Source organism: Protopterus annectens, chromosome 7.part0 (assembly GCF_019279795.1).
Source record: "Protopterus annectens isolate FY-2018-M chromosome 7.part0, PAN1.0, whole genome shotgun sequence".
Lineage (NCBI taxonomy): Eukaryota > Metazoa > Chordata > Ceratodontiformes > Protopteridae > Protopterus > Protopterus annectens.
In genome coordinates this window covers 1,111,343,165-1,111,359,175 of record NC_056739.1, presented here as the reverse complement: position 1 = coordinate 1,111,359,175, position 16,011 = coordinate 1,111,343,165, and the positions used below count along the sequence as shown (strand labels likewise).

Here is a 16,011-nt window from a genome sequence, read left to right as displayed (position 1 = left end):
TGCATGCACATAAGTATATCATTCAAAATGCTGACCATCAAAAGAACTATCATTTTCTATCGACTTTAAAATTTTCAAAAACAACAAAAATTAAGTTTTTTTTTTTTGCAGGGGACCCCTGCTAATTATGTATACCAACTCCAAGATTGCACAACAGTGGGGTAAGGACAAATTCCCTTTCCCTGCTGCACCACAGTCCCATACAAGATGCTGGCAGCAGAAACTCAGTTGAAAACGTTCACTCATAAGAGTGTTTGCTGTTATTTAATTTATAAACTTAACACCTGACAAAATTTTACATCAGAGCTTGTTGTTTAAATGTGCGTTTTCAGCCTGGCTGTTAGATTTTCCCAATGCTTGGGCTGTAAAATGTATTCTGATAATGAAATTTCAGGCATCCTAACTTTTAATTAAGCTTCACAAATGTATTTCTTGGATTGTATTGGTCAGAATGTTTTAAGTATTGCATGGAGTGTGTTTTGTGGTGAATGCTGATTAGGTTGTCCTCTTCCCTGAAAATCTGGAGTTGCAGCATAACCCTAAATCTTAGTGTAGATTCTGGGCCAAGTTTTAGATAAAAATGTATTGCAGATGTAATCAATATCTTTTCCTTTTTGCCTTGCATGTTCCTTCAACACGCACTTTTTATTTCCTGTGGTATTTGTCTTCTACAGAACTTTTTTTTTTTTTTTTTTTTTTACAAGGGTGCATTAGATATGGGTTACATTCTTGCAGTGGTATGTTTTGAAGTGCTCAGTTTTGAAAATGAATGACTAATCTGTTAAGTACTACCAGTCTAGATATTACTTTCTTGCTCTCCTTTGTGTTGTGTTTGATCCTAAAGAAATGAATTAGTGGCCTGTAATGTAGTATCTGTCATGACATTAGAGCAGTCAGCTGCACTTCCCGCAAGCATTTTTATTTTTCTCATCAGCATCTTCAGTATGTTGGTAGTATCACTAGTGATATATGACGCATGTTCATTCTTTTAGTGATACAGAAGTAACAGAAGTTGTCAAAACACACACTGGTTGGCCTACCTTGTGACCAGGCATTCAACAAGCTGGACCACTTCATAAAGAGGTGTACTAAGTTTTCAGCTTCTTTATCCTCATAGCTGCTGAAGGACATGGTTAATGTCGGCATGGATGAGGATGATGATGCTCAAGCCAAGCTGCTGGAGATGAACTCTGAAGTCTTGTGAATTTGAGAATTGTTTGTGATGCTGTGTATTTCACTGAATTTTGAAAATGCCTACACGATCCCAACACAACATATTAATTTCTTCTACCTGGTGATAGACAGTGAGCTGTTGATCAGGGAGGAATTAGATTGGTAGCACTCACTGAGCCCTGTCACACTGAGTAGTATCTTTCCTGCTGATGCAGTTATCCCGATCCTCTGACACTGGCTCAATGTTTGGAGCCCAGTTCAGGTACTGGAAGAAACAGGAAGGCTTGTTTACTTTGATATACAGCATTCATATCAGCTCCTTGAAACTCAAGTTGGGAGAAAGGAGTCTTTCTAGAGTTTATCATTATTTTCAAGGGAATTCACTTGCTTCAGGTTTGATAGGTGATGTTTTCAACTTGGTTGTAGTTTCTTGGTTAACTGGATTGATTACAACAGGTTTGCCCAGAAATAACTTGTTAGGCTGTGTCTGTACTGAAAAATAACATGAATTTGCAGGATTTAATTTGTCCTAATATTGGGGGACTGCACTGATGTAACAGTAAAATATGTCCTGGCTAAGACTAGATGTAATTATTTTATGTGACTGATTTTGTTTGCAAGTGGTTTTCTCCTCAATGTCTATAGTGTACTTAGAACTGAATCAGTCTGTCATTCAAATGGATGGCATGTTTAAGTGTAGTTCATTTTCCCTTTTCTTACTGGTGTGTATCACATGACATGCCAATCACTCTAGTTAGGTAGTTAGTGTTAAGGCATAATATATTTATAACATCCCTTAGTACTACCTACTAAAGTAGTAGTTGTCATTTGTGGAAGTTCTGCTGTTAATTGAGTTACACTCTCAGCTGTACTATTTCTGAAGTGGCAGTGTTAGCCACTGTTATTCCAGTGTCTGGTCAGGCATTGCAGTACATATCTCTGAAGAGTTCTTGATTCTACAAAACATTCATAATTTTGCCTTTCCTCTCATAATAATTTTGATTTTATGGTAAACCACAGTTAGTAATGGTAGTCATTACATATTTGTACTTCTTACTGTACAGAAAATGCATGTTGGTGCAAAACTGTTGACTTTTTAAGTGAATTAAGGCAATGTTTAAAAATCATCTCTGATATGGGGTCTTGTCCCCCTCCCCCTAGTATTTTGGGGTTTGTTCAGAGTTCTTTAACAAAGATATTTGAAGGTACATTGCCAAGTGATTAAACTACTAATTTTATATGAAATAAGAGCAGCTATACCTTTTTGCAGTATTGTTAATACACATTTACTCTGAACCTTTTTTCCCCCATTCTCTAGATAAGAGAACTTCTGGATGATGCAGAAAAATTAAAGCAGGCACTAAATGGGCTTTCTCAACTGACATACACCAGCAATACTCCCATAAAGAGACAAAACCAACACATTGAAACACTCCAAAACCAAGTCAAAAACCTTCAGCAACAGCTGGCTGTGAGTAATCTAAACTAGAGTTTGTATTTTTGGAAACCTGCACTTTGTATCACTCTTTCTTATTACTGCATATATTTTTGTCATTTAGTTGTCACCTCACAGTTTGACGTTGCCCGTTCGATTCTCAGAGCGTCTTCTGTGTGCCAACATGTGTGAACGGGCGTTTCTTCTTTGAAGGTTGTGCGTTAGGCCTGGCAAGCCAGCACGTAAAACTCTACTGCCAATCATTAGCGGACCGGAGTTCCGCTGTGGCGACCCCTAACCGGGAAAAGCCGAAAGACAAACAAACAAGCTGCATGTAAAAAGTGCATTATTCAAAAATATCTAGCAAAAAGTGATTTACTCAGTTGTCTGAACTTTGAAATTTAGTTTTTCAAATGGTGTCCATGTCATAATATATGAATTTCATAAAAGGTGTTGTGGCAGATGACAGAATAAATCTTGGGAACCTTTCTTCCATTTGTCATTTATTAAACCCAGAAATGCCACTAGTATTGAACATTTCAGCCATTGCATATCCTTTTTGAAAATATTTGCAGCATGTCTTTGAACAGGCAAATGTACCCTTGCACAGTGGTAATTAGTAGGTAGAACTGTTAAGCTACTCAACCACTGTAATAGATGCATCAGTAATTTATGTACTGTTAGTGTCCATGCCTTCAAATTAACAATTGTATTAACTCATAAAATGCTGAAGGACTTGAGCAGCACATGAGCTACTTGCTGATTGATGATTCCCTGCAGTGCCAGGTACTTGCACTGCATATCCCAGAGGTACTACAGGCTAAAGCTTCTACTGGATGAAAAAAAGGTCAAAGCTTCAATCCAGGGGTGTGACCCCCCCCCCCCCCCCGGGCCAGTAATCAAGGAGCCTAAATCCTCACCACTGACACTGGTGAGGAGCGTTCACTTGGAACAACGGTAGGTACACACAGTATTTCCAGATGCAGCTCTCTGCACCAAGCACAATTTCCTTGAAGAACACACTGGGAACGCACTCAGTCTGGGATCTGGGTTTCCCTTTCTCTCTCTCCAGGCCCCCAATATGACTTCCCACTGGCACAGCTATAGAGTTGAGTCCTCAGACAAGTGTTCCAGGCCAAGTCCTCCACCACCCTCTCTGTGAAACTGGTGTTCTCCAGGTAACACACAGAGGCACACACACACAATACAGATTTACTGGCTATGCCTCTCTGCCCAGACTATAAGGTAGATACTACCACCAGGACATTCCAAAGCCAGCTACTCTAAGTCTTTTAATAGGGTATCCAATTATACTGAGAAAAATTAATACTAATACAAATGGTAGTGTCTTGAGAATGCAGCAAGGGTTCCAGGAGCAGCCACAGTGTCACAAAATAAATATAAGTACGCTGAGGTTAAAACATTCTCTAAAAGAGCAGCCACAATGAAATATTCAAATATATTTAATAATAAATAAAAGAACATGAAAACATTTATTTACAATAAACATTAGCGCCTCGGTCACAGGAGGCACCCAAACAGCATAGATGAATAGATGAAAAAACAGACATAGAAAAACAGCACCCAACCAATCCCACCACACCCCTCAGACTGATCTAAGAGACACCACTCCCTGGCCACCCACCTAAGCCAGACAAGATGAAGTGGGCAAGTGATCCCACCACACCAGGCCCAAAACACCAACTGTACTGCCTCTGAGACTCTTGTCCCACTCGGCCCCAAAACACCACCTCAGTGCTGGACCACAAAACAACACCATACACACCTGGCCACCAAACCTCCACCCTCCCCCCAAAACATACACATGGACAGAAACCCACCAAGATGTGACACAGCATCTGAAACCACAAAACCATCCCAACACCTCCACTCCTCCAGGGCAGCAGCTAGGTCACTGCCAAGGACAGTACAGGACGACACCCAGTCCCCATCCCCACAGACATCCTGTCCCAGGCCGTGACCGGAGCTGCAAGACACAATCCCCATGGCCCAAACCAGGCATCTCAATTCCAGAATATCTATCTAAAAGCTAGCTAGGGCTGAGCTTAACCTCCTCTCCTCCAGCATCCCCTGCCACAACGCACACATTCAACCAGCCACAGTAATAGTCTGACACGTATGTACACTTCTCTGTCCAGCAGGACACATGGCCAGCACATCCTCAACACAAGCAGCTTCACAAATACATTTCTCGACAGAAGCATCTGCACAAACCCATCTGACACACACACATGAGACACACCTCCCCACAAAACTCCAACCGGGCTGGCACATGCCGCACACCCACTGCTTCACTTCTTCTGGCATAGCTGGTAACACCCCTCATCATCACAGTGGGCTTCACTCCTCCTTACATAAATGTGCTGACTCTGTGATCATCCAGCTATTACTGAAAGAGAAGACACTGCAGACAGTATACCACTGCCAGCGCACAAACAGAAACTGCACATTCAGTGAATTTCTGTTGTATTTTTATAGGTTCATAGGATGATACTAGGCTATTGGCCTGGAGGCCCTTATAAGCCTAGCCAAGAATTTTTCCCATATTCCCTCAAAGTCAGCACTTGTTTCCCCGTCCAACAGGGATACAGGTGGGATCCCAGGGGTATATTTTCTGTTTCCCATACAGTCGTCCAGGTTCCTATTAAAGGAGGGCTAGAGAGGTACTTTGCTTGACATGGAGAGGGAGTCTATTCCACAGATGGGGGGGGAGTCTTTGGGACGCAAATCTATCCCGCCAACAAGTTCATGTCACAGACCAGGTTAAGGCCTTGCGTGCGGGTTGTGCGAGTGGAGTTTGTCTTACGGATATGCAACAACTCCATCAAGGCTGGGTCTGAAATGGCCTTGTATGCCAGACACAGGTCACCTCTGAGCAGTCTGTATGAGACTGAGTGGAGAGGGACAGGACTTTTAGCCTATCGTATAGGATAGGTATTTAACCCTGGATTTTCCTGGTCAGGAACCTCTGTGGTCTCTCCAACTGCTGCATGTGCTTGGCAAGGTACATGCCGAAGGGGGCATTGTACTCAATGTGTCTGATAAGGGAGGAGGAGTACAGGGATGTTATAACCTCCTTGTTCCTGGATGAAATACCCTTATTTATGAGATGGGCCATGTAAAAAGCCTTCCGTACAATGGAGGCAATGTGGTGGTCAAAAGTCAGGTTGCTATCAACCTGGGTGCCCAAGTCCCTCACTACTGATAGCATGCTTATTACGTTATTAATGTGATAATTAGTGGGGATGACATTTTCCCCAAAGGGGGATAATGATGCATTTCTTGGCACTCAGTTTGAGGCCATGATTTTGGCACCAGTCATTAGTTTGGGTAAGGCCCTCTTGGAGGATGTTCACATCACTAAGGGAATTTTAAGACAGTACCCAGCTTGCAGTCATCTGCAAACTTGGTCAGGGACATTGTAATTTTTACTTTTGTACTTTCCACATCCTCAGTGGGCTGTGTTTATGTGCTGATTGCTGAGAGGCTGCCAGTCACACTGTGGATGCTGCAGGGCTCAGAGAAGATGGATTAGATGCCATCTCCATGGCTCCAGACTCTAGCGTCGTCATTTAAGGCCTGACTTTCACATTGATCTTACTGATGATGATTTCATGGTTAGTTTTTGACTTTCAAGTCCTTAGGCCTGAGTGCCACTGCAACAATGTTGACACTGGACAGTCACTCATCTTTGAGGCTATGTGCCATTGCTTTATGGCTGCTAACAGAAGTCTGTGTCTGGCAGTCTGCATGAGCAGATACTGATGCCAGTCAGTATCGCAATGTTTCAGCTCTCCCTGAGAATTTGTCCTCTGTGCCTGCTTGCACTATCCTTTCTGCCCAGACACCTTTTCTGTCCTGTGACTGAGCCTCATGCCACTTCACAACACACTGCCTCTCAGCTGTCCAGAGTTTTGCAGAATGTCATGCCTTTTGCCTCTTTTTTTGATATTTTCCTCATACAATTTATAGTTTTCTGGCAAATCAGTGAGGGTTGAAGTCTCACTAAATAATGACTTTTAGACTTTGTATCCTTCAGAAAATGCTTCATAATGTAAAACCTTTTATTCTAGTAACTTTCTCTGTTTATAATTAAAATCTATCCCTGATTTTGGGCCTTTGTCCCCCTGTTTATTTTTAGCATTGTCCAGGTTCTTGTGCTAAGAGATTGAGATGTAGTTGGACAGAAGACTTGACAGTTGTCACCTGAAACACAGAGGTGTCTTGAGCCAGAATCATCTTTGCGTCTTTTTTTCCCCTGATAGTTCCCATCTGGTGGGGGCATGCCAGGAGGTTGTGCAGGTGTTCACACATGGACTTCCCATGTGACTTTTTAGAGACCATCTGTGATGCCTGAGAAGCTGGTTATCCAGCAGCACCCTCTAATGACTCCAAGTTTGAGGACACTTTTATAGATAATGCAATCAAAAATTGGTTCAAGTTCGTATTAACATAGGTGCTTTTTAACAAAGCAGTGTTGAAAATGAGTGAAACAATCAATCTGAAGTAGTTAACTTCATTTGTGCATCAACCTATGGGTTATCGGATCCACATCGGATCCGAGCCGGCAGTTTCCAACAGCTAAGATCCGAGCCCCAAGCTTCTCCCCCCTTACCCATAACTCCCTGCCATCCCTTCCTGACCTCAGATCTAGTTTGCCGCGGTTACACCAGCAGCTTGATCTCGAGCTTCCAGGTCTTCAAGAGTTTTTCTGTGAGAAAAATCTTCTCTTTTTCGTTTATAGTTAAAGTTTTTGAGTGAGTTTTTTGTGTGCGTTACCTTTTCTTTAGTTTTAGAGTAATTGTTAGCCTTTCCTCCCCCGTTTCTCATGAGAGCATTAGGGTGTGTGTGTGTGTGGTTTTGGGACCTAGTATGTGTGCTTTTAGTTTATTATGTCTGAGGCCGCCAAAACTTTTTTCTCCAAGTGTACCGAGTGTGGCCATAAGCTTTCCCCGGCTGATGGCCACACTCGTGTGCGTTATATGCCTTGGGGTTGAACACCTGTCTTCTGGCTGCTCTATTTGTGCAGTGTTCAGCCCCAGGGCTATCAGAGACCAGAGGTCGAAGCTGATTCTGGTGGGACTTCTGCCCCCGGACTCGGCTCTGTCCTCCGGTCCCTCCGTGGCTCCTGCCGCGCCTACTGATACTTCCCTTCCCCTGGCCGGGACTCAACCTCCCACCTTGGGCCAGGAGGATAGGGAAGCCAGGAGGGAGAAGCGCCGAGAAAAACACCACAAGTGGCGGGCCGAAGCCTGTGCTTCAGCCCCACCAGCCAAGCGAGCTTCTGCCCCCGGGATTTCCGGGCCTTCTCCTTCCCGGCTCTGTTCTCCCAGCTTTTCACCGGGGCCGGAGGAAGATGAGGCCCGGTCTCCCTCGAGGTCATCGAGGCGGCACTCCCGTCCCGCATCGGTGGCCTGTTCTAGGTCCACGAGAAGCCTAACAGATGCAGACTTGGACCGGATGACGAGAAGGTTCCTCCAGGCCCAGCTGCAGATGGGAGTGCTCCTGCCCCCCCCCCTCCAGGGGGGGGGGGTCGACCCCTTTTTTTGCCCCGATTGCTCCTTCCCCGACCCGCTTTCCGGGTTCGGGGTCTACGGAGCCGAGTAGCGTCAGAGGTGGGGGAATGTCGGCGCCGATGGAGTCGGGTACTTCGGTGCCGACAGCACCCTCAAGCCTGTCGGGTCCCTTTTCTTCGGATCCAGGCTCTCTGAGTCGAGAGTTGAGCTTCGGATCCGAGGCGGTCAGTATGCCTTCGGCTCCGGCTAGGTCAGAGCGTACTGGCCCTTCGGATCCAATCGCATCGGCTCCGGCCAGGATCTGCTCGTCGGATCCGAGGGAGTGTCTGCTCTCAGATCCTAGGGAGAGCGGTTCTCCTTCGGCATTCGACGTGGTGGAGAGGGTTCTATCGAGGGATTCCGGGCCCCCGGCCTTAGCTTCCGCTCCACCCTGCACACCCTCACAAACGGGTCCAACTTCCATCACCCGGCCCCATGGACAGCCTGCTCAGACGTCCCAGATCGTTCCCTTGTTGGAACAGGATGTGGTTGGTGAGGCCTCCTCGGACAGCTCCCCCCGAGGAAGTTCCTCACAAACGCAAGTGCAAAAGGAGGCACTTGGACTCCCCTGAGTCTTTGACAGAGGACACGGACTTGGAGGAAGGGGAAGGTTCCCCAAGATCACCCCCCAAAGACGTCTCATTTGGAGACATCATGGAGATGCTCAGGATCAGAGGGGGGTTGTCTGCCCCAAAGCCTACCTCGGACATGTCCGTGTTCCTGGAGGCGTTTGAAGTAGGCCCGTCTACCTCTTGGGTGTCCCCTCCAGCCGATCCCCTGGTAGATCTGATCACTACCAGGGCATGGAAGGAGCTGGACACTGTGGAGCCCGTCCCTAAGAGGCCAGACAGAATTCTTAGCCCCCCCCCCCCAGGACAGGTCACATTGGAGTAAGGGAACCCCCTCAGATGCCATGTTGGTGGCGGCAGCCACCAAAAGGGAACTGGCAAGGAGAGTCCCTTGGTCCATCCCCCGGACAAGGAGTCTCGGGCGATAGACCGTTTGGGGAACCGCTTTCTCATAGCGACGCACATGCCGGGCCGGTCCAACATCCTAGCGGACAAATTGAGTCACACCATCCTCTCGTCGTACGAGTGGTCTCTGAATCCCAAAGTAGCGAAGCAGATCTTCTCCAAATGGGGTCAACCTTGTTGCGATCTTTTCATCTCTCCTTCAAACACGAAGTGCAACACCTACTTCCCTCTAATTCCCCCACCCGGGGAATCACCAAGAGACGCTCTGGTGTATGCTTGGCCACCCGGTCTACTTTATGCTTACCCGCCTCTTCCCCTGATGCTGACGTTTCTGCAGAAAGCCAGACGGATGGGGAGCACAATAATCCTCATTGCTCCATTCTGGCCTTGTCAGGCATGGTTTCCATATCTATGGTCTCATCTAGTGAATCCTCCCTGGATTCTAGATCCTGTCCCGGATCTGATGTCTCACCCTTTGGGCCTGCCGGCCCCCAACCTGGACAACCTCAAGCTCGCGGCTTGGTTGATCCAGTTCCACTGTTAGCTAGGACTCCCAGTATCTCTTCCCCGGTCAAAGCGATCCTACTGCTCACAAGCCGTCTACTAGGAAAGTTTATCGTAGCAAATGGAAACGCTTTTCTATTTGGGCAGAACATCAGAAACTAGATCCTTTTCCAAATCCCTTACCAGCTGTGCTGGATTTTCTGTCAGGATTATTTGATCAGGGTGCTAGCTCTTCCACAGTCAAAGTCCAGTTGGCGGCAATCGCTCATTACCCTGTTGGATGTGATCTTGGCCCTTTGACCTCATCCAGATTGTGTAGGGCCTTCTTAAAAGGCACCTTCTTACTAAGACCTCCGGTGAAGGATGTAATTCCTCCTTGGGACTTATCGCTGGTACTCCAGACTTTAACAGCTTCTCCCTTTGAGCCTGCTGCTTCGGTAGATCTCAAATTCTTATCCTGGAAAACGGCTTTTCTGGTTGCTATTACTTCGGCAAAAAGGGTTTCGGAACTTCAAGCCCTTTGTGCCAAGCCACCGTACTTGACTTTCCACAAGGATAGGGTATTCCTCAGGACCAATCCCTCCTTTCTGCCCAAAATTGCTTCCGAATCTAACATCAACCAGTCTATTAATTTGCCAGTCTTCTTTCCCAATTACCAAAATAAAGGCGAATACAAGTTACACTCTTTGGATGTACACAGACAGTTAAGATTCTATTTGCACAGGACAGCCGGTCATAGGCAATCAGGCCAGCTGTTTGTGTCTTTTGCTAAGTCCAGTTTGGGGAAGTCTGTTTCTAAAGTCACACTGTCCAGGTGGATTTTCCAGTGTATTCACCTGGCTTATGAGAGTTCTGGCCGGCCTGCTCCTCATGGAGTCCATGCCCATTCTACTTGGTCTGTTTCTACCTCTGCTGCTTTACGAGCTAGAGTTTCGTTGGATGACATTTGCTCTGCTGCCACATGGGCTTCTTCTCATACATTTATAAACCACTATAAGCTGGATCTAGTTTCCAGAGGGAGAGCATCCTTTGGCTCCGCAGTGCTCCGGAACATCCTTCCATAAGGGCCTCCCAAGATTCAGGTAGTTGAGGACTCTGTCCCATAGGTTGATGCACAAATGAAGTTAACTACTTCAGATTAAGAAGTTATGTACTCACCATAACGCTCCATCTGAGTAGGTAAACTTAATTTGTCAGCAACCGTCCCTGTGTCCCCCTGTCCTCTTCGGATGTTCATAGATATTCCTGCTTCATGGTGGATTGTATCCAGTTTACACTAGGCAGGTTGTGATTGCAGGTCTTGCTTTTAGGCAGACTCGATCTGAGGTCAGGAAGGGATGGCAGGGAGTTATGGGTAAGGGGGAGGAGCTTGGGGCTCAGATCTTAGCTGTTGGAAACTGCCGGCTCAGATCCGATGTGGATCCGATAACCCATAGGTTGCTGACAAATGAAGTTTACCTACTCAGATGGAACGTTATGGGGAGTACATAACTTCTTAATCAGTAACAGCAAGACTAAAAACTGTATAAACTTGAGATCAAAAAACTCCTTTGTAAGCTAGATGAAATAGATGTATCTTTAAGGCCTTTCTGAAGCCAGTCAAGGAAAACCATTCATGGAGGCATTGAGGTTGTGAATTCCACAGGTTGAGGCCTGGGATACATGACAGCTTATAGAATATTACTATACCAAAAACATAATATTGAATATAATATATGAAAATGCTGAAACTTTACAATGTTGTACTCTAAATACCCACAAATTAGCATACATGTACTATGTATATACACCATGTTAGTACCTAGCCAGACAACAAATATCATTCTGCTGTTTGTGAAACTCCGAAACAAGTGTGGGTAAGTTCAGCTCTCTACACATGTATGGGAGTAGGTATTTAGATTTTTAACATTTAACATTTTGATATTTCAACATTGTACATTCAGTATTATGACTTTCATTTAATTGCTTTTCAGTAAGTTGACATGGATCCGGGTCCTCATAGTAAAAGGATCAGAAACCAGAACATTCATAGTTAACCCATGAAACTGTAAGCAGCCTTTCAGATACTGAGTGCACTGACCTTTTAGGGCAGTAGAGCATAATCTGTTTCAGTTAGCAGGGACCAAGGTCATGAATGGACACAATACAGTAATACCAGAATCTTGAAAATGACCCTGTACGGGATGAGGAGCCAATGCAGACCACACAGAACAAGTGTAATATGTTGGTAACAACATTTACCAGCAAGTAGCCTGGATGCAGAATTCAGCACCAACTGCAACCAGTCAAGTTCAATATTAGGCAGTCCCGGGAACAGCGCATTGCACAAGTCCAGTCTGGAAGTGACCAAGGCTGGCACTTTCAAAAGGTTTGCCAGTTACTCAGTCTTCATCTTTTGATAATGTTGGTATCCTGCCATAATTCACCCATAACTGGTACCACATAGCAAGGTGAGGGGACTGAATGTTTCATGCAGAACATTGACTGGAGAAGAAGGGTGCAGAATCCTGCATTTCGCTGCATTGTTACTGTGGTCATCCTAAAATAAGGATCCTACTACACAGAATCCTGCAGCCTTCCCTCTAGATAGAGTTGAGGACTTTAGAACATTTTTGGGAAGCAAGTCTATGCATCCTCCACCTTTGCAATGAGGACACGTAGCTACCAGGCAAAAGTGTTGAGATTTCCATGTACTGTTTGTGACCAGATGGCTTGGACAGTGGAAAATGCGTCTGACACAGAGATCCTCACCATGCGTCTTGTTCAAAATGCAGTGGATGGTGCAGGGAGGTCAGCAGGTGTCAGAATTACTGTATGCCATCACTTCTGGCTGTACTTAGTTGACTTTGCATTGACTTCCATGATGACTTTCCTTGTTATTCCTATTAATCTGATTTTTTTTTATATCTGGTTACAAAAATGTTGGGAGAAAATGAAAAAGGAAGGATATTCATGGCTGTTGGTGTTGTCTGTTGGCATTAAATTTGTCTCCTCCTTGCTGCTTTTCAAAGATGCAAGAGTTCATGTCAGAGGTGAATTGGATGCAACAAGCAGCAACCTAAACAGTTGGAAAAGAATCAGCTTAGACAAGGAGATGATTTATGTGATCATCAACAACCTGATGCTAGGAACTGATACTAGAATCAGGGATCCACTGTTTCCATTCCATTGAGCACCAGAACGCTTGGAGGTTTTGCTTGATTGCTGCAGTCTGAAGGTAATCAGAAGTCATCTGTTTATGTATGTACCAACATAAGAAGTCATCAGAATCAGAAGATGAATATTGGACATGATATCCACAGGGTATGCAATCCCCTTACTCTCTCTGTCAACTATACTGTATCCCTTTCTGGTGTTCCATCCCATTTGCCAAGTTTGGTGTTAAGTACAGTCTCAAGCTTCATATTAAAAACAGCCACCCAGGAGATCCCACCAGACCAAAGTGGGTCCAGATACTACCTCAGTATTCCTTTTAGTGCCAGAGGGTCAAAAACCTTATTTGGAGCAAATAACTAGAGAAAGGAGGTAGTAAAGTGGGATTAGGCCAAGCAGAAGTTTGGTCTGCAGGTTAGAGACGGTCTTCCATACCAGGGATTGACAACAGAATATATGTAAAGAGAGAGAGATGGTGAGTGCTAAGGGAAAGACCAGCTCAGAGTATTTAGTTAAGGCTAGAACAGGAGTTGCTGTAAAAAGGTAGAATATTTAGAGCAGATAAAATATTGCATAGTAGCTATATGAATGCATCGAAAGACCTTAGAAAAGACCGGGAAGAAAAATTGCAAAGGCAAGGAGAATGTGAAGACATCTTTATGGCTCCCCAGGTGTCACTCTCCTACTTTGGGCACAATAGAAGCGTCTTTGTGAGTTCTGTTCAAGCAGCTTTATTTTATACAAATGCATCCACTATAAAAGTTTACTGGATTTAACTTAAGCAACTTGTATACAAACTAACAACTGCGATCATGCTTGCTCTCACTCTGGCTGCTGTTACAAAATGGCACTACGGAGTACACATGCCTGGAATTTATACGTGCACGTACAGCTTTGACGTGCTTCTTAAAGATACAGTACACTTCACTTCCAATTCTGATTTACATCCTCCCTCTTTGAGAAGTGGATCATATAACGCTAAGGGTCTGTTTAGCATGCAGAAATCACCGGTAATTTTTGGTCATGCATTAAACAATACTAAGTACACACGCGTGTGTGTGTGTGTGTATGTGTGTGTGTGTGTGTGTGTGTGTGTGTGTGTATGTGTGTGTGTATATATATATATATATATATATATATATATATATATATATATATAGATATATATGTGTGTGTGTATATATATATATATATATATATATATATAGATATATATATATATATATATATATATATATATATATATATATATATATTTATATATATATATATATATATATATATATATATATATATAATATACATACACACAATCAAGTCCATGTTGCTACATATTTCTAACTAGGCTTTGATACTCGTCCATATCGTGTGACATAAAAACTGGTAATTAGATTTAGCAACTGGAACTGTCTCTGCAAAATGTTTGACCTGTGGAATGTCTGGAACATTTTCTGGAATGGAATCAGAATTTTGAACACATTCTGGTATGAAAACTGATTCACTCTTAGATTTGAAGTCTGCATCACAGAAGCAGTGTTGTGATGATTCTGGTACAGGAAGATATCTACGGTTCCTCCTGTATTCCACACCCTTGAAGTTTTCCAGGTAGGATCTTGGCTAGGCACAGATGCCTATAATCTGTCCAATTCAATCAAAACCTTTCATTGTCTGGATTTGTACCATCTCTCCTTCCCTCAGCGGACAAAGTAATCTGCTTAATCTGTCTTAACTAGATTTCTGGATATTACGCTTCTTAAGCAATTAAGCCTTGATGGTTTATTGTTGGGTTTTAGGCTTTAATAAACTGAATGTAATGGGGTAGCGTAGTTCTAGTTTGCCTGAAAAGTAGTCTTTGAGCAGGTGAGCCAAGAATAGCGTCACTGGGTATGTTTCTGAGATTAAGCAATATCAAAAAAACATTGGTATTGTCATGCTTTCACCTTTCAAGTAACTACTTTGCACTCTGTATTTGTACGTTCAGCTAGATCATTTGACTGAGGATATTCAGGACTACTAGTGACATGTACAAAGCCACATGCTTTTGCAAATTTCCGAAACAACTGGCTAGTAAATTGAGTACCATTGTCAGAAAGAACTTTGTGTGGACTACCATGAACAGAGAAATGACGTTTCATCTTAGTAATAACAGCAGTGGATGTTAGGTAGTAGATCAGTCTCAAACCAATTCGAATAAGAGTCTACAAAAATCAAGTAATGTTGATTGTTCCACTCAAAGATATCAGCTGCAGCTGTTGACCAAGTTAGTTCAGGAACTGGACTTAGCTGAAGTGGTTCTATTTGCACGATCTAGTACTATTGCATACTGAACAAGAAGAAAGCATTTTGTCAATGTCTTTTGGTAATGAAGGCTAAAATACTAATTCTCTCACTATTCTTTTAGTGGATGCGGACCCTGGATGACCTCGATGCAAAAATCTGCATATATTCTTGTTGTAAGGAAGCAGGAACAACAATTTTAGGACCTTTGAAAATAATGCCATCTTCCATCAAGAATTCATCTTTGTAAAGATTGCTTTAACAGCCATCCAACATTAATGCAGTGATTGAGCTTCTGCAAAATTGGATCAATGTGAGTGTGATCTCAACTCATCAAGTCTAGTGGTAGAAAAATTATTCACGGACATCAAATTCTCTGCATCAAGCTGTTCTGTCGTATTTCTGGGCAATCTGGATAAGGTATCCGCCTTTTGTGTAGACCATTATGAAGTTGTACTTTTGCAATTTGAGCACTATTCTTTCTAATCTCACTGGACCGGAATGCATAGGCTTCTTAAGAATAGTAACTAGAGGTTGGTGGTCAGTTTCAATCTGAATAGCTCGACCATAAATATAATCATGAAACATAGAACATGCAGATACTGTTGCCAAAAGATCCTACTCAGTCTGAGCATACTGCATCTCAGCTGGGGTTAGTGATCTTGATGCATAGGCTACTGATCTGCCCTCTTGAAGTTTAACTGCGCTAAGACCAAATTTTGAAGCATCACAGGAAAGAATAACTGGTTTGTTCACATCATAGTATCTTAAGGTAGGTGGGGTGGCAATTTTCTGTTTAAGGTCTTCAACTGCCTTCTGTTGCTGTCCAACAATGACCATGCAACATTTTTGCATGTTAGCTCTCTTAAAGGAGCTGTCAACTCACTGAAGTTTGGTATAAACTTGCCTAAATAGTTGG

At 43.7% G+C, this 16,011-nt stretch overlaps 1 protein-coding gene across 1 annotated transcript in view; it reads left to right on the top strand.

The window, feature by feature from the left end:
• UACA (uveal autoantigen with coiled-coil domains and ankyrin repeats) overlaps positions 1 to 16,011 on the top strand; it is an 845,278-nt gene that overhangs the window by 746,508 nt on the left and 82,759 nt on the right. Inside the window, exon 17 of the mRNA XM_044077695.1 lies at positions 2,492 to 2,644. Within this exon, the coding sequence (XP_043933630.1) occupies positions 2,492 to 2,644 (153 nt within the window). The remainder of the gene's footprint in view (positions 1 to 2,491; positions 2,645 to 16,011) is intronic.